The sequence below is a fragment of the Aptenodytes patagonicus genome, chromosome 4 (assembly GCF_965638725.1).
Source record: "Aptenodytes patagonicus chromosome 4, bAptPat1.pri.cur, whole genome shotgun sequence".
Classification (NCBI taxonomy): Eukaryota; Metazoa; Chordata; class Aves; order Sphenisciformes; family Spheniscidae; genus Aptenodytes; species Aptenodytes patagonicus.
Window position 1 is genome coordinate 85,470,620 of NC_134952.1, and position 21,602 is coordinate 85,492,221.

Genomic DNA, 21,602 nt, shown 5'->3' on the forward strand with positions numbered 1-21,602 from the left:
GCTGCCAGTTAACTAGCTCCTTATTATTACAACCATTCAGGGGAAAAGTATGCGTAACAGAAGCGAACGTCACAAGGAAGCGGGGGCTAGGAGGTGAAGTTCACTCACTTGTCATTTGCAAAGCCAGGTGTTCACGTGTTGAACAAGTTCTAAAAAGCTTTTAGCTTTGAATAGCAAAACCAACAACAATCAATACATGAGAGCCTGGTATTTTCAAGATGTTTCAAGTTAGCAGTTACAGGTTAAATACTAACCAGGCACTTCTTCAGCCACAAAACGTGACTGGGGATCCTGCCAGTTTGCCTTGTCTTTTAAACCAAGTTTAAGGTCTAGATGCTTTAGGACCCTCTGCCTACTGAGAGTAGACAACATCAAGCAGCAATCGCTGATGAAAAAGATTTGCTGCTTTTCTCCTCCCCCTGAAGCATAGAGTGCTTTAAGCAAAGCTTAAAATCAGTCTGCAAAAGAGAAAGAAGCCTCCTTCTCATTAAGCTAGCACTCATGTCTTCCTGTGATGCACCTGCACAAGAGCAGCATTCTTCCTGGATACCCGGAGTTTTAACCCAAAGCGGGGAGCAGTCGTTGCCGTACCTGCGAGAGGATGTTGGTGCACTGCTGGAGCAGCGACACTGGCGGGTTGCCAATGCTCGTTGCTAGCTGAACTCTCAGGAGCTGTTCTTTCAGAGTAGCGTTTTCCTGCAACGCGTGGGCCAGGGCCACGGCAGCGCACCAGTTTGAGAGAGAGTCCGTGGAAAAGAGGCCCCCACAGAGCAGCTGACCAGCTGAGACAGAGTTACCTGTAGCTACCAGAACGGCCAAGAGGTACAAGTGAGATTAAAACAAGCCACAAAAACGGCAAAACATTTAAGACATCAACATACAGTTAAAACCCAGAAAAAAGAAACTAGTGGAATTTTACAGGAATTGTAAGCCAAATCATCTTGCCTGGATCAGACACTTAACAGCAGATAAATAATTTTGCAAAAGACATTAGTCGATGCATTAAACATTTGTGCTAGTTCACAACTCACCGCAGAGACGTTAGGTTTGCATACCGTCAATAGTAGATGGCAGAAGCGTTGAAACAATTTCTCCTTGTCCTTTTTGGTTTTTGTACAAAAAGCACTGGAAACAATAGAGAACAGCACAGCGTAGCACAAAAGGCTGCCTTTCGTTTACCATGGACATGAGAAGTACTACAATTGCAGGCCTGTTTGGAAAGGCAAGAGAAAAACCGTTAGGACAAAGTTGTGAATGAAGACAACCACAGATACACAATTTGGAGTGTATTCTCCAGGTAAGGAAAGAGACTTTTGCCTACTTCATCTATTACCATTTCAAACATTTGAGTAAAACCTTTGATTTTAGTACCAAAGTTTTTCAGTTAGTTAACACACAAAACAGTAGATTCGTTATACCTGACTGCAACGAGCTAGCGTTCCTCCGCAATGTTTTCATTCCCCATTGAGTCTCCTGCTGCTCCCTGCTAGCTTCAATAATACTGTAGAAGATGCCTCATAAGGCCATTAGCAACTTGTAATACAGAATGCTCTTCTTCTACCCTCACATTCAAATGTTGAGGTTAAGATCTCATTAAGCTAACATTTGCTGTTCCCCAGTCTGAGAAAATATCAGTTGCCTGCCTATTTTCCTAGCCTCTAAATCCTTTTGTAGACTGGCTGACAGCTCGTCCCCATCTAGGAATTTCTCAACTATGGCTCATTCACTTTTCAGGTACCACATAACAAATAAAATCAGTTCTAGGCCTTATCGCTGTGGAAACACACCTGACACCTTCATGCTGTATCTAATACACCCAATGTCAACTTGAAGCTGTTGCTCTGTATCATAATTCCAAACTCTGAATTTAAACAATCCTTTGGATTAGACTGCCATTGCCCATACCAATACATCATTACCTAACACAGTTAAACACTTTTCTTCCTCTACCTTGGTGGATTAGAAGGTGCATTTACAGAGGCAAAGTAGTCTTGATTCATCTGGCATCCTCGAATGACCTCTGATACAGTATTAATGGTCTACAGAAAGGGCAGGAAAAAAATATTACACGGATAGTTAAATGTGAGCCGTAATCTACTATCTAGATCGCTCAAAATTATCCAAGATTACACTGACAGCTCGGTATCGGAAAAACACATACCAAGTCTCAGCATAGAGATTTATTCAATAAAACTGTTTCAAATTAAATCCAAACAAGTAACAGCTGTGAAGCATGCTGAGCAAAGGTTAAGCGACAGAAAGCTCAGACGGCTTTATCGCACCCAGTTACCTCCAACTTCATTTTCTACGTCAGATCAGTTTTGCTATGACAGCCAGTTAAACTGGACATTTTAAAGAAGTCGAAAGGTGAAACCTTTTAAGAGATAAAAGAATTGGAATGGAGGTTGCGCCAAAGGAACCAGTCTACACTCAATCTACGCACATCATTTTATCAAGGGAAAAAACACCTCATCCTACACTGCTGACAAGGCTTTCTAAAAGCTAGATATCCCGCATGATTGGAAACCTGCTGAGTCAGAGTATTTCTAGACTCTCTCAAAAGAGAAAAACAGCAACAAAAAACCCCAGCCCCAGAACAGGGAAAAACATGAATCAATTCAGTCACTCTGGGATATGCTGAAATCCAACAGAAAAAATAAGCAAATCCGAATCCTTTCTGGTTGCAGAATATAATGTAAAACATAAAAATTTATGTTGCCCACACAGGAAGCTGACATCTCTGGCATCTGAAACACTTTCTTAGCAAATACTATAATTTCAGTTTGTCTCTGCAGCAACCACTTATCCCTGCAGACTCCTGCTTTCAGCCATTTAGTTGCCCCCGTCCCTACATCTATTTGCTCCCTCTTACTTCTGTCAGGATATCAGCAGGAACTCCAGTTGCCATCAGGATTGTGCAGAGCTGCTGTAACAATCCGCAGTGAAACATTGCCTTCTGACAACTGCTGGTAGCACCAGGAGGATTTGTGGGAGAGACCAGTACCCGCACAAGCTAGAAAAAGAGAAACGTTTATATGTGAAGAGGGCCCACGACCTTCTGAAATGCAAAACAAAACGGATTTACCCATTTGAAGTTTAGCCATGAAATAGAATTGCTCCTAAAAACGGAGATAGAAGACAACAATTAAACAGCACGTTCATCTTGTTACTACGTATGGCCATTTGATTTTGAGTTCAGTGAAACCCTCTAAGATCTTCAAATATCTGACTCCATTGCAAACGTTGTAACCAAGTGATGAGAAATCAAGCTGTAACTATTCTATTAGTTGGCTCACCATTTGTCAGAACTACATTTCCGAAAGCGAGACACTACTTTCATCATTAATGTTCGGCTTCCACACAAAGTGCCACAGAACAGGAAAACCTGATTTCATTTTTTTGGAGGGGTGAGCAGAAGGGAAGACGCCCAACAATAATTATGAACCCATAGCGAAGGCAGCTACTGGAACTCAGTTAATGCACCATAGCCATACATGAATTCATACAGGAGGATTCTTTACATAGAACACCCCTAATTATGTATTTAACTCAAATCACTGTTACATCTTAAGTTACATGAAACAAAGTTATGTGATATGGCAGCCATGACAAATTCACAATTAGGCAATAGTATTTGTGCTGAAAGCAGTACATCTCATGAATGTCGGTCGCTAATTCTGAGCTAAAGACAACACGTGGATTCCGCGGTTAACTGTTACGTTACACTTACTCTTCATTGCAAGAGAGCCGAACAAGCGTTGACATCGGTACTTAGGAGTTAGATGAAGTGTTTTACCTGCAGCATTAGGTGAAGATTAGTTACTTTCTGTGCAGACCACCCACAGTTGTCGTCTCCAACTTCAAACCAAGGCTTCATACGCTGAATGTATGAACCTTCTTTGAAGAAATTCTGATTGGAATTATTGTTCTTCAACAAGTTTTGTAATAGGAGGAGACAGTCTTCCACTACTATTCCTGGTGAAATAAAAAAGCGAAAGATTAATCAAAAGATGACACGTGGAAAACTAACTAGCTTCGCCATGCACTAAGTACGTTCTAGATGGAACAGAGCACACACTTCATTCTTAGCAAATGTTAGATTTGGATCAAGAACTGTGAACCTCATGCATGAAAAAATAATCAAAAGTCACTCTGAATTACATACACCGATGTTGATCCAGCATATTTCCAAGGAAACCATAATTGTGTTTCTTCCACAAGTCTGAAGCAAAAACATTATTTCCAAAGAATATACAGTTTGTACGAGTTAATTGGGTAGGAATAGGAAGAACTTCAAACAAAGCCTCACAATCACTTTGTGTCTTGAAGTATACCTACTTCAGAGTCAGGCTACACTACTGTCTCTTTGTATTCTAAGCACTAAAATGACGTTCCTCTTGAACTGCATTGCGATTCAAATGCAGCAGTTCTTACTGGATTACACATTCATTCTCTTTAATCACTGGCTACATCTTCAATTCATTTCAAAGCTACTTTTTGGGTTATTGTGGTGGAGAAGCAATTCTTGGAAATAGCCCTTAAAATGAGCCAATTCAAACTCAACTCCTTGGAATTGCAACAGCTTTTTGTTTTACCCTCAGGTTTTATCTGTACTGAAAAAGCACTGTAGATGCTAATCAACTATGTACTCTGTGAAGAGAAAATCCTCAGACAACTCTGTCCAGAAGACAACACGAATAAAGGCAGCGTGCTTCTGGTACTGCTGGGATGCCTCCAAACCTGGACTCGACAGAAAGGATAAAGACTTACTCCTCGCACTTCTGAAAACAGACAGGCAGTGCCAGACTTGGGAGTGGGAGAACAAAGAGAGACCAGCTGTCACATTCCCCCCTCCCCACTCCCGCTGCAGAGCCACAGCTTGCAATCCAGCCCTCGGCAGGGCTGCGGACAGGAGGAATGGACACACCGGAGGAGGGAAGCAGAGAACTCTTAGCACTTAGGAATTTACATACCAAGTCTCCTAAAATTATTAACTGCCTAGAAATAGCAGCTTTGAATCAAAGGTTTGCTTAATCCTTCCATGCCAACATACCTGGAATAATTCAGCTGGGAGAGAAGCATTAACTGCCTCTGCAGCCCACAGAAAGGTCATGGAACAGGAACCTGGCTTGTTACTGAAATAGATTCCTGTAGCAAACTACTATTGGTGGTAAACTCATAATGTGTTGCTAATAAAAAAAAAAAGAGCACTTAAGTGCTGCATTATTTTTGCTAATTCTTTTTTTATCCTTTTCCCTCCCCCCCGCAACAGGTAAATGATTTGGCAAGGAGCTGACCAGAAAACTGAAGTTACTAGTGAGGCTGAAGAAACTCAGCAAGCTGTTACTTCCAGCCACTCCAAGCATCCGAGGATCTCGCAGGAGGAATGCAGATGCTTAACTCTGTAAGTGACAAATGCAGCATACGCATATCTGACACTGCCATTCAAAGTATATACATTCACAGACCTAAGCCAAACAGGAACACACAATCTCATGCACACATGCTCACAAAAATTAACTGATGTTTTATCGAAATATCTCAAGACTAGTTTTCAAAAGATGCTGCAACCCTGCCTACTTGCTCGATCTGTTTTTGCTTGTTTTGTTACAACCAGGCTGTATGTTTTGATCCTTCTACCCACTAACCTAGCTCCAATTACATACTAACGTCAGCCTGTAAACATTGTCACCTAATAGTTTGTGCAGAAGCACAAGACTATGAATAAGTCTCAGACTTTTCTGTACCTCCATCGCTGTTTCCTTCTTCTGTTACGATATCCAGAAGTCTCTCAAAGGCATTTTCGAAGGCAACAATCTTCTGTATGGCTGCGTTACTTTTTGTCAATTGCTGTAACAACAAGACTCCCTTGACAGGTGGGGGAGAGAAGAAATTAAACTTAGTTTTACTAGAACTACATTGCTTTTCACAAGTCACAGCTCTTAGAAGGATGCTAAATCAGCAGCATAATCCTTGGCCAGAGTCAGAGGACAGAACTGCATGCCATGCCAGTCGGCACATCTAACAAAACCCACCGTGGACATCACACAATAGGTCCCTCATGCCTCACTGCACTTCAAAATAGAAGCACAGTACTGTTAAAAAAAGATGCTATGTGGGGGAAGAGGGCGGGAACTTGTAAAGCACCTCATCGCCTCTGTATTAAGTAATTAGAGCATTTTGGTATCTGATGAGTAAAGCAGAAGAATTGAAGTGAACCTGACGAAAGGCCAAGACAAAGGTCAGCTAACATACTCTGAGAACCCTACACAAAGGTCAACGTTTGCATTAAATACACAGTAACAGTTTCCCGTTGTTATGTGAATTGTGGCGAGACATCCAAAAGCCACCCAACTCAACTGAGGAATGAAATATTCCCAATTAGCGACCACAATGATTACTTCATGCGCTTTCGTTTAACTTAAACCAAATTCTGCACCAGTGCTAAGCAACTCGATTGACGGTTACTATTTATTTAAGAGGGTAAACTGCCTTTGTTCTGTACTTACATCATTTCGTATAACCTCCCTAGAGTCTGCTAGTAAATCCATGAGTCTGGAAACACCTGCAAGAAACACATTTAAAAAAAGAGCACAGAAAAGGTGCATGTCTTAAAGACACCTTGCTCGAGACTCCTCTAGCCCCCTGCCACGATGTTAGCCGAGCTTTCAGCTTCAAGTTCATCAGCAATAAACTCAACCGCTTACCCATAGGGCTGACAAGAATTATCTGCTGCACTTGAGGTCCTTGCTGCTTTAAGAGAGATGTAAGTAGTTTCACTCCAGGCCAGCGAACGTGGAAATCAAATTCCTGCAAAGATGAAGAGGACTACATTAAGTAATAAATTCCTCAGTATTCAACTTCCTCTTCTAGACACAGTTACGAATAGACACAAATGGATAAGAAATTTCATCTCCTGTCAATTTCTTTTTTCATCCATCCTATTACAGCACATGGCCAGCAAGTCAAAACACTATCCTATTTGTGGTTCGTTCTACCTTATTGTCAGCAACGTGAACTCCCAGCAGTTTCCTTTCCTCCCTCTTCTCTGGGATAACTTTCCTAGCTATTTCTTCTTTCTAAAAACCGGTCAGTCTGATCCTCCAGGCATCAGCCCATATTACCCAGAAATCTAAGAGGGAAAGAACAGCAAGCCCTTTTGTATCTTCTTCCTATTCCCAAACAGTAACAGCAGCTTCTCTGTTAAAATTGGGTCTTGTCAGCAAGAGAAAGCTCAAGAACTAACGAGTCCATGGACAGACTTGACCAACCACAGCAAACCTTTGGGCTCCCCAGGTCAGCTCAAACTCATTCAACAGCTGATAACTAGACCCACATCTCAACTGAGTCACCTCACAGAGCTTTCTGTACTTCTAATCCTGCTGGTTTTAAAGCATCACCTTGAAGTAAGCCAGTAGATCACTAATTCGAACAAGCAGTCTTATTTTATCCCTGTTCCTAGTTACAAGTGAAAACTGAGTGTGTGTCATCCCTTCCTCAGCACCCCTACCTACCTCAGGCACCGGCCAAGATAAACGTCTCCACTCTACTTGCTGCCCAAGAGAGGTGCTAGCTATTCAATTTTCTAACCGTCTCACCAAACAGGCTAGATGGTTTATAAAGCTTTTTCTAAAACCGACTCTTGTACCGGACAAACCCTGAATGGCATGATATTGCTAGCAAAGAGGACGCTGAACTAAGGCATCTGCAGAGAAAAAGAACAGATAACTTAGAAAACACATCACAAACTTCCAGCTCTGCACAACGCTATACACGTTTTTATCAAACGACACTTCTGTGTGCAATTGCACACCAAGCTCGTATCAACAGTCACGCAGCTCCACCTATAGGTTTCACCTATCTTTAGGACAGATGCTTGCTGTTTTGAACTTGCAGAGCTCAGATTTGGATCAACAAAAATCAATAGAACCCTGCTGCAGAGTAAGACCCTAGTCTAACTTCTAACAGATACATCAATCAAGTATACCCTGAATTTTCCTAAAATACGTATTGCATTTATGCATCTCAGGAGTATATTTATAAGCCAACCTTTCACACTCACTAGTAGTTTTATAGGACTGTCAGCCACAAACAGAAGTTTCAGAAAGATAATTTTACAAACTCACTAACCATAGTCTACAAAACTGCGCTCCTGATTCGCATTTCCATCTACTGAGGCCGAAATTCAGCACTCAGGGATTAAGCCTCAGATATACTGACAAACGTTTAATACTATTGAAAGCTTGACGTAAGTTCCATACGGGAAGAGTAGAACATCATCTTTTTACTGAAGATGGATTACGGGGAGGGGGGGAGAGATTCATGTTGCTCTTTTTGTCTCAAGCACAATCATATTCTTAGTTTGGAAACAAAATCTTTAACAATTAAGAATCAAGAGGCAGTACTTGAGGACAAAACCACTGGAAAATGAGTTAAACATACCATGCTGATGGAAAGCAGTCACCCTTTCTACTTGAACTGCATCTCAACAGACATTACTATCTCATTATCATTTAATGATCATCTGAAAAGTTATCTTGCACGTGTGTCAACAGTTGCTGTTGGTGGAGCAATAATTTTTACTGTTTCTAATCAAATATCTAAAACCCTTTCAATGTTACCCTGCTTTAAAAGCTGCACTAATGGCGTTCATCCAGGTCAGTCTTCACTCACCTCCAACCCCACATTCACTATGTCTAAGAATACCTCTCATTTGACACAGGCTTCACTTAAAAGACAAAAACATAGCTTTATCTATTACGATAACCTCCCAGTACAGCACCACCTGTCTCTCAGTATTCCAAATATGATACTGTTACTCACCTCCACAAGAGTCAACAAGAGAGTGACATTTTCTTGCTGTTTAATGAAAATCTCTGTGAACTGACTTCCCAAATCATCAACTTGTTTTGGTAAGTTTTCTTCTGTAATCGTAAAAAATAATGTATTACAACACATGATTGGAAGACCTTCAGGTAGTTGTGATTTTTATTCTCACTGAAATAGGACCACAGGTGACAACAAGATTTAGAGTCACTGCTATAATGTTAATTGAATTCTTTTCAAAAACAAACAACAAAAACACTGACACAAGCTTTGCACAAAAGATAAAAACCTACATTATTCTAAACATAACTTTTATTGAGAGGTATTTTGTTTTAAAAACAGGAGGGAACCAAGAATCTACTAAACAAACTCATTTCAGCATTGAAAGAAAAAAAATCCTACTTCCATTGATCATATCCAACCAGATTCACAGTTCTCATCCGCACAGTTGCCCGTTACAGATATAACCAAGCACACTCTTAAGTGAGCAGAGAATTCGGAAAGAGAGAACCCTCCCAGCAGAGGAGGAGCAGAAAGCCTCCAAGTGGCTACGTTCGCATGCAGATGAACTGATCCAGTAGAGAAGTTCCTCGTAAGGACCGTTCACTAATGTGCAAAAGCAAAGTACATTTCATACCAAGAGGCTTGAAGCAAGTAGTGGAGAACGTAAACCATCCTAAGCTAAATGGCTGAAACACCTCATTTATTTATTTTGGTTTAGCAACAGAAAAGACCTAAACATCAGGAAAGGAGAATAAGTTTGAAACAAATGAGCATCAAAACCTCTCAGTCTGGAATGTGAATTAATTTCACAAGGGAAATGAAGTGCCATTCTGTTATTTGCTCTTCAGTTGTGTAGAATTGGGGTAGCGCCAGAAAACACGCAAACAGCATCTCTGCACCGCTGCTGTTTTCCTAGGCTGAGTGACAATTTACAAAGCTATTTCACCAAACAATCGTATGTAGGTACGACCGGTTGGCACAGTTAAGGAATTTCAGTTGAAAAATTGAGGAAGAGCAATTCTAATTCAAAGGGGTTTTTTATTATACTTTCATTTTGGACAGGAAGAGACCACCTTTCATTCAAGTCCAGTACAGTGTCTAAGACCTCAGCTTTTCAACTGCTTCGCAGTAGTTCAAATCCAGTCCCACGCAATAGGGGTGGGAATTCAGTTGTACGTGACACCAGTGGCCACCCCATATGAAATGAGTCTCTCGTTGAGTTTAAAAAATAGGTTGGTTCTTTGCTTGGTTGCGTTTACACTTCTCACAACACCTGTGCTGCTCACAACAGCTGTGCTGCTCACAACAGCACAGAAAGCCAATGAACACAAATTAACTGCTAGGGGAGCAGTACACAGGACACATCCACTCATATCCAACTCCAGCAAGCACCCTTCTCCCTACAATGCTTCCTCTCCCCCACACATCCCCTAAACAACTTGCTGCTTTGCTGCCTTCTCTCTCCATAACCTCCAAGCCCCCCGTCCCACAGAGCATGCTGCCACTTGCCCAGGCTCTATTCTGTGTTTTAGGCAGTTCAGACAGCCCAACGCTTCACGGAAGAGCCGCAGCAAAGGCACTGCTGCTTGTCTTCTAAATCAGGTTGCCCTACAAATCATGCAGATGTACATGCAGCACTGCGACACCGTCCCATGCCAGCTGATGAAACCACCGGCACAGGAACAGCTTGAAGCATAAAGCACAGAAAAAACGTGGTAAAGGCACTGAATTTCTGACCAAATCCAAAGGTCTGATTTGGTTAAGTGAAGGCAAAAGAAGGATTTTTCCTCCTGCTTAAACCGCAGGATTTACAGCCTTATCAAGGAGTCACTAACAAACCATTAACAACTGAGCAGCTATAAAAAGGGTCAAAGACCACACAACCTTCAAACTCTCTATCTTGTTAGGGGTATGGCTAAACAGAGAAATCCAAGGACTCTACCATAAAAATTTGGTGCCAAGAAAACAATTTTAATCCAACCAACCCAATTCAAACTGTTGGCTATGGTGATTCACTGCAAGGTATCAGTTTATAAGATCTAATTTGTACGGATTTCCAATACAGGAAAGAGGTTTCCGTTTGGCCTTTCAGACATCAGAGAGTAGCTGATCGCTTCTCTAATGTAGTATAGCTGTATTTCTCCCTTGAAACAGGCTTATCAGTAGGTAGCTTACAAGAGGGAGAGAGAAGCAGCACCAGCCTGCTCTAAATTTTTAGCTGCAGAAACTATGAAATACTAACAAAAGATGACAAAAGGGAGGACAGACTGTGTGCAAAAATAACTCTAGCCCAGGCATGTAGCATCTAGCAGAATACTGTAGAATAAAAGCAACTCAGCTGAGCATCATACACGGATTGCACGTGCTGTAGCTTGCTGCAAACTAAGGAAAGTCCATAGACCTAAACTTTTTTTTCTTTTAAATAGATGCTTAAGTCAAAACATTTCACTTCGAATTTTCCATGAGCTGTGACTGAACATCTTGTCCTTTACCCAAACTCAGCTACAAATAGCAAGTGTTTGAACTATGGATTCCTCCTAATCCCACCTCCTGTCCTTGCGTAAGTTCCGGGTGCTAAGGCAAAACCTGAGCAGTATACACAAATTACACAGCCTCTTACAAGTTTGCTGTAATTTTTATTTATTCGAAAAGCTTGACTCTAGTTCAGGATGTTTAGCGTTCTTCTATAAAAGGGCCAAATTAAAGCTGTCTTTCTGGGTTTTTTTTTTCCTCTCAACTCTTGCTTTTTCCTATCAGTATTTCTTCTACTAAATTAAAAAAAAAAAAAAAAAAAGAGAGAGAGAGAAGCCAGACAGAAAGAAACAGGCAAAGTGAAACTGCATCTTCTACTTATGTGGATACACCACAGATCTTGCAACCAGACTTCCACCCATAATCGCTCTTCAAATCTACACATTCACAGGGTTCAAATAAAGAGAATGACTTCCATCTATTAAGATTAGCTCTTAGTGATTCACTAACAAGCAGCACAGCAAACTAGAACTTAAAATAAACATATCAAGTGCATTTTGATAAAACCAGTTTAAAGGAGAACATAAAAGTGTTAGTGGTAACTTACAGTAGAAGTGAACACTGTATTTTAACATGCATTGCTTAAAAGAGACACCGTGAAGGATGCTTAATGCAGCACGTGCATTTGTGTCGAACTTCAGGGCTTCTTGAAAACAGAAACCCTGTTCACAAACTTTTGCCCATTAAAATCCTATCAGTTCTGAAGCTGCACACTTGCATGACATCCTAAACAAGAATTTATCATGATTACAATCTCTGGAGATCTGCTGGTATTCAACATGCCCAAATCACATGAGAAATAAAATTGGGAAGACACTTCAGCTCCAAAGAAACTGTATAGAGCACAACGCAGAAAGCTTTCACTGAGCTCCAATGCAAGTCTTTACAGTGTCCTTTTTAAAAGGCAGCGAGTGTTATGGGTGTGAGTAGCAACTAGGCCTAAAACAAAGTGCCATATTTATATAAGTAAAGGTTCTTTTACCTTCAGAATCATCTGTCAATGCAGATAAAAGAAAAAGAAACAAGAGAAAGGTTTACAAGTTGAATAGCTTTCCAAACAGCACAACCAATAGCAGCATAAGCTCAGATTTTCAAAGCAGCATTCCTGGCTTTCTACGGCAGCAATTACTCCTTCAGGTAGTTCTTGTCAAAGCGGCCAAACTGAACAACGCTGTACTCTTAACAACACTGGTGATCGCACATACATAACTCAAGTTTGTCAATTCTTTGCTCTTCATAAGAGACTGCTAATAACATTCTTGTCAAGTCCATAATCAAGGCCACTACCATGAACATGGATTCACCAGCATTGTAAAACTCTGATCTTGTTCAAAACCTCTTTCACCAAGATCAGGCAACCGGATGAACAAGGAAAAGAAGGGCAAATAAGCAAAGCGACGAATTGAGAGATGGTTAAGAATAACATATCACAGAAGGATTTCAGCTTGCAAGTCTCTTGTAGCTACGTAAGACGAGACAGTTAATTGTAGAAGGCACCGTGAAAGGACATATGCACAAAGTAATGCCAACATACTGGCAGAAATTTATTCATATTGGAGAACCCTCACCTACTTTCCATAAGGTTATTTATCACTTAAGGAGCCTTTGAAGAAATATCTCGGGGTAAATACTGCAGACAAGAGACTTCAACTCAAACAGCAGTATCACCTCACATTTTACCCATTCACAGGAGCACTCGCACTCCACTACATGTAATGGAAACTGAAAAATGAAATGCAAGTGCTGTCAAGGACTAGAAAGACTCCTGAGATCCACGGCAAATGCAGGACGTTACGAACACACAGATATTCAGTCATCTTAAATGTAGCCTTCTGCTCACACTGTATTCATGCTTGCCCAAGAAGTCTGAATTTTTTTTTTTTTTTTTTGACAGGCTGGTACGATGGATTTTCATATTCATTCACCCAAAAGCAGAACGGATATCCTACAAGCCTTTTTATTTGTTGTTGATGTTTTCCTCTTAAAACCTTGGAAAGCAATTCTACAGCCATTTGGCTTAGATTACTAGTCTAAACAGTGATCGAGCCAAGACCTGATTTGCAAATACGAACAGAAGCGGTTTTCCAAATAACACCTGCAACAAGGCACAAGTGAAATGTCAAAAAGGTCAACTGAATCCCACAGTTGGCTCTACTACACAGCCTGCTTGAGTTTGACAGCTTTCTAGCGGAGTCACCTACTCGGCAGTTGCCTGCGTGACTGTAACTAGTACGTGGTCTCCATTCTCCCCAGCAACGGTGATGAGAGCAACCGCACACAGGCTCAGCATCTGACAGATACCGCGCTCTGATTGAGGCCTCCTCCCAAGCTAGCACTTGCACAGCCCTCAGCCGGATCCCATCCCCATTCTTTAGACATGTCCTTGATGCTAAAAACAGGGAAACTTGGACCGTCCTGCCCTCCGCACCATTCACCCTTCAAGAGCCTGAAACAGTTATAATCCACAGCTGTTTTACTTGTCAGAAGCATCTGGCTCTTCTTCAGTCTGGGCACTCGCAGCTCCTATTCATGTATTTAGTTTTAAGAACATACTTCTTGCCCGAGCCTAATTTGGGTTACTGCTGTCATTTTCTTCAGGGTACTGATGTTTCTCTGAAATACGGGGTTATTTTTAAGAGCTGCAATCATTTCATTGGCCTTTGAGACCAGTTTTGATGGCCTATCAAGAAAGGCCTTCCAAAATAAAATAAAGGCAGGAGATGCAGGGAGTTTCACAGCCTAGCTGTATAGTATATGCTTCTACATCTAACTATCTCGGGAAGGACGGGCAGAATCTCTTTCTAAAATGCCACAGTAGGGCTGGAAAAAAAGATTTTCACACTTCGATATAGCCACCTTATCATAGGTACCTGAGACTTTATCTCTCAATATCCTTGTTAAATCATCAGATAGTAGTGTCCCATTTGACAGTAACAGCCAGGACTGTCCTTTCCCAAAAGCAAAGAATGACTCGATTCTTTACTTACAAACTAGAAAAAACAATGAATTATCGCATTCCAACCTGGCTGCTGTTCACAGAACATAGTTTTTAAAATTAATGAACAAGAGATCCAGTATTACTTTAATGCAAGCTGCGTCCAACAAGATTTTTAGCACTGTCGTAACAGCTACACAATAACAAAGCAAGTCTCAGCATTAGTAAATCACAGAGTATTACGGTTTATAATTTGTACAAAACCACCAAGGAAAGCACCCCCACAGTTAATACAAGTATTACTACGAAGCGCTTACCTTGCTCCTCCTCTTCTAGGTCATTCGATATTACATTGTAGAGAGTGTCCAAGGCATAGCCAATTATTTCAGAATCTGAACTGTAAATGAAAGAACCACTTTTCTTTAATGACTTATTTCCAACTACTCTTACAACATTTTTTTTCTGCACAGGCAGTTCCCTTGGCAGGGATTCCTGCCAAGATCAAGTGAGAAAGACTGATGTTGACAGACATTTTGTAATACCATGTAACCATGAGCTGTCGAGTCCCTGAATGGAGTCAAACTCCTTTTCCCAGTTCCATTCCCTCAGGTGGCCACATCCAGAAAGTCTGGTGACACAAGATGACCACAGGAAGCTTCACTGTAAGCGTGTCTTCCATTTCCTGAGTCACTCCTTCCAACCCGCGCCTCAAGTATACCAGGACAAATCTCTGGGAGGGGTTCGGACCCCTTCCCAGAAAATCACCCAAGGAAGCTGCAGACAAGCTTCAGCACCATCCCAGGAAAGACCCTCCGTGCTACCCCGTCAGCGAGAAGTAGGGGCCTAAAGCTCACGCTCCACGTGAAAGCAATGACAACAGCCGCGGATTCTCCCAAACAGGCCAGCCTCCATGTCACCAACTCAGACTACACCCAGTTATTAAGGGTTTTTGAACTCCAAGCACCCCCAGGAAGCTGCTAGGCAGCCAGTCTAACCCCAAAGCATTAGTTCACCTGCTTACACCAAGACTCTTCTCTTAATAAGCCCTGCTTTAAGTGAGACCTGTTTCTTTTGCATTACGAAGACCAAACAATCTGTAAACCCTACGCTACAACAAAGTGCAAGAGTTTGGGGGGCAGGATGTAACTTTTTTTGCTGGTTGCTTTGTTGCTCATAAACCAGAAAAGTATGAAAGCACAGCTGGTCAAAAAACAAAGGAAAATAAAATATAACATCACAAAGGAAGGCACCTCAAAGTGCAGAAGGACACACCTCACAGCTATTTTCATGTCTTGCCCAAGCATCAGAAGAGCACGCTGTCAAAACAAGACCTCTCATTCAAACTTTTAAGTATTTGCTTTCACTGATCTCTAAGGCATACAAAGTAAAGCCTCCACAACAAAGATAAATTTGCATTTTAAGAAGCTACTAGGCCAGTTCAGAGCACAGGCCTAAAAAACAACCTAACAAGCAGTCTTAAAAGTCAAGCCTTAATTGAGACCAGCTATCTCTGCTAGACCACTAATTAAATATGACAGACCTATAGCAGTTGTTGCAACCAAGAAAACTAGAGATGCCTCGAGGTGATCCACCAGCTTTGAGAAGACAGAACGCAGCAATCCGTACCTACATTTCTTGTATCACTACAGCAAGGGCTTTAGCGAGCTACGTGACACCTCACCTCCCTTTCTACGACTCACACTAAACCAAAAGCTAGAAATAATCAGGAGTCAGTGTAGTTTGTTCTTTCGTGTTGGGTTTTGAATTGAATTCTTTTCCTGCTGATGTCCTCCCAGGACACAAGCATTTTTCCTCAGTGTGTCACTCAACTCATACCACCTGCTTTTAAGCTGGGCTGTAATGGAAACCAAAGGGGAAAAAAAAATTATCTTCTCCTCTACCAAACTGTTAGTGAAAGCAAGTAAAGGAAGCTTTTAGTCCATGTAAACGGTCTCATTCAGCAGGTATGCTCAGATTTCCAGCCTACTTATGTTTTCACTCTATTGTAATTTTAGTTCTTCAACACAATACTACAAAGCCTATGGTTTCCTTTTCATCTAACTGAAACAATTCCACATCTGAAAAACACATAGAAATTATTTCCTGGAGAATTACAAAAAAACCAAACAAGCTGCAGCCTTGCTTTTCCTTTCCCTGGTTAGGGAAATCACAGCAGCTACAAACGAGTAAGCAAATTTTATGTAGATGTGGTAGAAGCAGGCCTTGTTTCTCTTGTCGAAAGAAAATGAGGACAGCAACATCCTATCTTTGCTGTTCACTGCCTTGCTACCAGCAGCTGTTCACCACAAAGAACATTTTATTGATTATTCTGTTCAGACTGAAGCTGTGCAGCTTTTGCTCTGTAGTGAAAAATCTGTCAAGAAATAGACTTCCAGTCTCTCATGCATCCATAAAAGACGCAGCCTTTATTCAATGCAACAATCCAGCATAAGCCACCTCAGGCATCTTCCCTCTGCTAGTTGTGCTTTTATGTGGCACACGACCAAGATGTCAGTGCAGCGCTCCACGAGTTCACAAACAATAGCAGAGAAGAATCATATGGAAATGAAGGCACCCATGTATTGTCCTCCCAGGTAGGGTGCCTCAAAAATGCTTTTACCTATTATTCTAAAAATACAGCATTTCACTGTCAGAATAGAGACAAGCATCATCTATACTGTCAAGAAAAGCAGAGTGTTTCTATCATGTCATCAATCACAGCATGCCTAGAAAGGAAGGCATTTTGTTACCCCTAAAAACTCAAGTCATGGAAAAGCTATCAAAGGGGCAATGACATTTGTATTACCTCTCACAGAGGAATATTACAATTAGAAAATTTGGAACTAATAGCACATAGATAACTAAGGTTTGTGCCTTAAGAAAAAAAGAATCCTTTCTCTTAGGTTCATATTAGGTTTCAAAATATTAGAATTGTCACGCTGAAATTTACAAACATTGTTATATAAGTAGAACCAAAGCAGTTAAAGTTGAAGTTGACTTCTTGCTCTGGTGCCTTCTCCCACACCGAGAGTTAAGCGGTACTGGCCTGTTCTACAGTCAATGCCAAATTTTTTTTTCAAAATAATCCCTGGTGGGATGTGGCAACATCTAGACAGCAAGTCAGAAAAAGTCCTCTAGTAGATCACAGTTCCTACTTCATATTACAAAATAAACATACGGCATAAGAACACTGGTGTGTGTAAGAGTCTAGAACATTTTAAGGCTGACTTAGGAGCGTTACCAGGCTCCAGGATGGCTGATGCACATAGCTGAAAAACTAGTGAAAGAAGTCAGTTTTCTACAGAACAAGTTTTAATTACGGAGGCAGGAGATAGAGCTTAAGGTATAAACCGTATAACAAGTGGAATGACGTGTTCATTTAAGAGAGAGAAGTGGTGTATTTCTGTTCCAGGGTAGAGGCTGAAAATAATTCAAAGCAACTGTCTAAGATCTGAGGACAGAAATGAGAACAGGACACAAGAAGCACTCGCCATTTCAGCGCAGCCGTGCAAACCAGGCCTTTTCCCTACTCAAGTTAGGAGATGAAGCTATAAATGCTTCTCACCTCATACTAACAACTTCAGAAATAAGAAAATATCAGCATGCCTTGTAACAGAAAGAGATAAAGAGAAGTGCGATTCACTACAAGGGAAGTAAATGATTGGCACAGCGACGAGGCTGCAAATGGAAGGAAGGAAAGAACTACTACTACAGAGATGATACCGTACTTGTGCTTATCACTTCAAATTCCAAGAGAAGGAACAATTGATTCACCAAAATCAGGAGATACACCAGAGACGAAAGACAGCTACTTTTTTACTCAAGGGCTACATGAATAATATTTAACATATTTCTCAGAAAAGATAAGAGCTGCGCTATCGTACTTGGCTGAGAAGGTCTTAAAACCAAATGATTTGTCGATTAGATACTGAGTTCACAATGAGCTTATTTGCATTAGGAAATAATCACCTCTTACCAGCAAAGTTGCTTCAATTTTTCACATTGCTGTTACACATTTCAGCAAGACAAATGCTGCTGAAGATCACACAGTTCTGCATCTTGAACTAGTCCACTAATTTTTGGTAAATACATAATAGGAAAGCGTGTTTGCACTTGTCACTGTTCTCACGTTACAGTGCTCTGTACACCAGCTATCCATTCCACACACACGCTCAGGCTGTGTGAATTCAGAAACCCATGCCTGCTGCTGCTCCTCCCCCGTAATTCTTTCCACCCAAACACTCCATCCCTGCAAAAAAGGCTGGAGAGCAGATTAAGCTTCGCCTGATACAGCCCAACCAAGCCCTGCTTCTACTCAACTGGGAACTAAGAGGGGAATCCCACAGATTATGTTCATATTCTGTTGCACACAAAACCCAGCGACTACAGGCGTACATCCGAGACAAAAGACAGATAGGTGTGCAAGATCTCCAGTCAGTAAAATAACAACTATCAGCAGCTTCACGGCCAAAAAGCTTCACTTCAGGAGCACAGTCACCCATCTTCAGGGCAACCTAATAATCACTGAAAAAGCATACTTGCCTAAAGCTAAGCTACAGAGGAAAACAAAAGTCACTATTTTGACTTCAGCATACTCTTTTCCTAGTCCTTTCATACTTCTAATTAAATTAGACCATCTGTTTTCTTGGAACTTCACAGCAACACAGTCAACGTACAGGACCAGCACATGTGAGTCACTCACATAAATACGGTGACACACGAGAAGACAACTTCAGTCAATCATTGACTTCTGTTTTCCCTGAAGTTGCACTGCTGCTTCTTGAAAATAATCGTAAGTAGCTGCAATGCAAAAAAAATAGAGGAGGGCAGGAAGAGGAAATGAGCATTTTCCACTTCTGCAGAAAGCTTCAGGTGGACACTGGAAAGGTCCAAAGATCACACCTACGGGCACACACTGAAACAGCGATGACAGCACAACAGCACCGTCCTCTGTCAGACCACCATTCTCTCAGTTCAATATGCCAGTCACATCGGGCGTCAGGGACAGCTGAGCCTGCGACTCATTTAGCAACCAGTTATTCAGATGGGCTGGCTTTGATTTGTATTCCTACAACTGAAAGAGTCCCCAAAGCCTCACCTCTACAATCACTGACACCAAACAGTGCACTCACACCACCTGTAACACATACCTGAACTAATCAGACACGGGGGCTACAACTAGACCTCTCTCAAATGAACCGCAACATACAACATGCAGCCCAGCTGATGTGCTGGTCCACCGTAAAACATACAATAGGAAATCTGCCTATCAACGTTTTGTGGAAGACAGCATTTTTTTCAGCTGAAAACCCAAAAACCACAAAGATATATTTACTGTTTTTTGAACTGCAGCCTGAGTCACACAAGACATCTGCACAGAGTCCCAGCACACACAAATTCCAAAGGGACAACTGGAGCCCAAAAAACACAGAATAGCTCTCAAGTTCCTTCCCTGAAGGGTTCAGGTTAGTATCTCAAAGGAAGGGCGATGAGTAGAGCCCCGCCTCCCTTCTCAAAGTTCAAATCTGGCCTCAAGAGCAGATAAGTGGATGAAAGCAGGCTCCTTGACCTAATTTTTTAAAGGGCTTCCCCTTCGTGTCAGTAACAGTTACTCCTATAACCTTCCCTTTTACTGTTTGCATCGTACCAGTTTATACATTTTTAACTACCCAGCCAACGGAATGGAAATAATGCCTCCTTCCAGACGCTGAACTGCTGCTTTCCTAATTCTCGTTTGTCTTGACGTTAGAAGATGCTTCCCATGTACGCGCATGCAAGTAATCCACATATACCCTTATGAGTGGGGTTTTTTATAGATATATGTTTACTAGCTTTATGTTCAAATCCAGACTGAAGGACTATCACAATACACTTGCCTACCTAAGCACCAAGGCTGCACTATTTGAAGCTTAAATCAGAGCACTGCAAACAGGTTCCAAGTTATAACACGTGGGTACCATCAAGTACAGCAATGCGATCAATTGCAGAAATAGATGGATAGCAAAGATATTTTAAATGCTGGATTGCATAAATATTACATCCTAGCGCACATAAATTATTTAGACTAGTGTCATCTGTCTTAACAGCAGCCAGGGAGTCCAGCTCTCCTATTTACTTGAACCCTTCAATATAAATGCCTGCATTACTCCCCATGACAGAATTATTCTACCAATTCATTTGATGACACCCATCTGAGAAAACACACATTTGCTGACTTCATTCATTTCCTCTTAATTCTCTCTAGTTCATCTTTTGCCCAAGAACAGGTTGATTTGGGTTATTTCAAATACTGTATATAATTAACATCATAATTTCGGACGTACCTTTCCACGGTAGTGGAAACTGACCACTGAGAAGCATCAAGATGTACTTCGGTACCATCTTTACTCTAAAACTGGTCTTTCTGTCCCTCATCCAAGTTCCTGGCATTCTGTTCTTTTCGCCTCTGAATATGCTCTGATTAAGTTGGTCATCATAAAAAGCCACCGTGAGAGAAGAGTTGTTAGAAACCCAGCTCCCCTCCTAGCTTTACTGGTACACAAAACCAAGCCTGTATTTGTCTGTGTCAGTAGCAGAGAAGGGTCGGGTTATCAGCTGGAGGTGGCTGCCAGAAGCCAGCCACATGCTTACCGGTCTGTCTGAAGAACGTGGATGAGGTGTTCCATAGCCTGTATGCCTACCTCCAACCGGTATTTCTGTTTGGAAAAAAATGAATGGTTAATGGTCTAGCCCAAAGTCCAAACAGAGCTTTCTAAGCTATACATCACAAAACTACTAAAAGCCCACGCGGCTCTTCAGGAACTTCAGTACTTGCCTTGGATAACGATTTAAGAGCACGTACAGCATCCCTCCGGTCATCCAGTAAAGTGGAAGAAGCTACTCGGTCACACAGCTTCTGAATCTGGAAATGTACAAGAGACGCGTGATAAAAGACAGCGTGCCACGACTATGTAACAGATTCCAAAACGCTCCGCAAAATACAGCCCAATTTCACTAATCGCATGGGAGAGCTCCCAATTCCCCACACTCAAACGATCACTTCATTTCTCCGGGTAGAATAAGGCGCTGTGCGTTCGGACCACCTGAACAAACCCCGATCTGTTAGAGCAACCCAGGCACGCTCGGGAAAGGCGCAAGAAACTTAGCAAGGCTTCCCGGACCGGCCCCAGCCGGGAGCTGTCCCGGCCGGCCGCGGGTTCAGACCCAGAACCGAGAGGGAAGGACGCTGCCTACCCCCGCGCAAGCCCCGCAAGGCACCAGGCCAGCCCGGCGCGCCTCCAAACGGGCGGGACGAGCTGTCAGCGCC

General features: G+C 41.8%; 1 protein-coding gene across 7 annotated transcripts in view; it reads right to left on the minus strand.

Moving 5' to 3' along the window:
• USO1 (USO1 vesicle transport factor) overlaps positions 1-21,602 on the minus strand; it is a 37,714-nt gene that overhangs the window by 15,776 nt on the left and 336 nt on the right. For 2 of the 7 annotated variants that reach the window (XM_076337490.1, XM_076337485.1), the window contains exons 2-14: positions 21,111-21,197; positions 20,927-20,991; positions 14,614-14,693; positions 12,344-12,355; positions 8,824-8,924; positions 6,708-6,810; positions 6,510-6,565; positions 5,748-5,868; positions 3,797-3,975; positions 2,873-3,013; positions 1,951-2,039; positions 1,056-1,210; positions 592-803 (exon numbers count right to left, since the gene is read on the minus strand). In XM_076337490.1, the coding sequence (XP_076193605.1) occupies positions 592-803; positions 1,056-1,210; positions 1,951-2,039; positions 2,873-3,013; positions 3,797-3,975; positions 5,748-5,868; positions 6,510-6,565; positions 6,708-6,810; positions 8,824-8,924; positions 12,344-12,355; positions 14,614-14,693; positions 20,927-20,991; positions 21,111-21,197 (1,401 nt within the window). The remainder of the gene's footprint in view (positions 1-591; positions 804-1,055; positions 1,211-1,950; positions 2,040-2,872; positions 3,014-3,796; positions 3,976-5,747; positions 5,869-6,509; positions 6,566-6,707; positions 6,811-8,823; positions 8,925-12,343; positions 12,356-14,613; positions 14,694-20,926; positions 20,992-21,110; positions 21,198-21,602) is intronic. The other 5 variants (XM_076337492.1, XM_076337489.1, XM_076337491.1 and 2 more) reach the window with 3 other exon arrangements.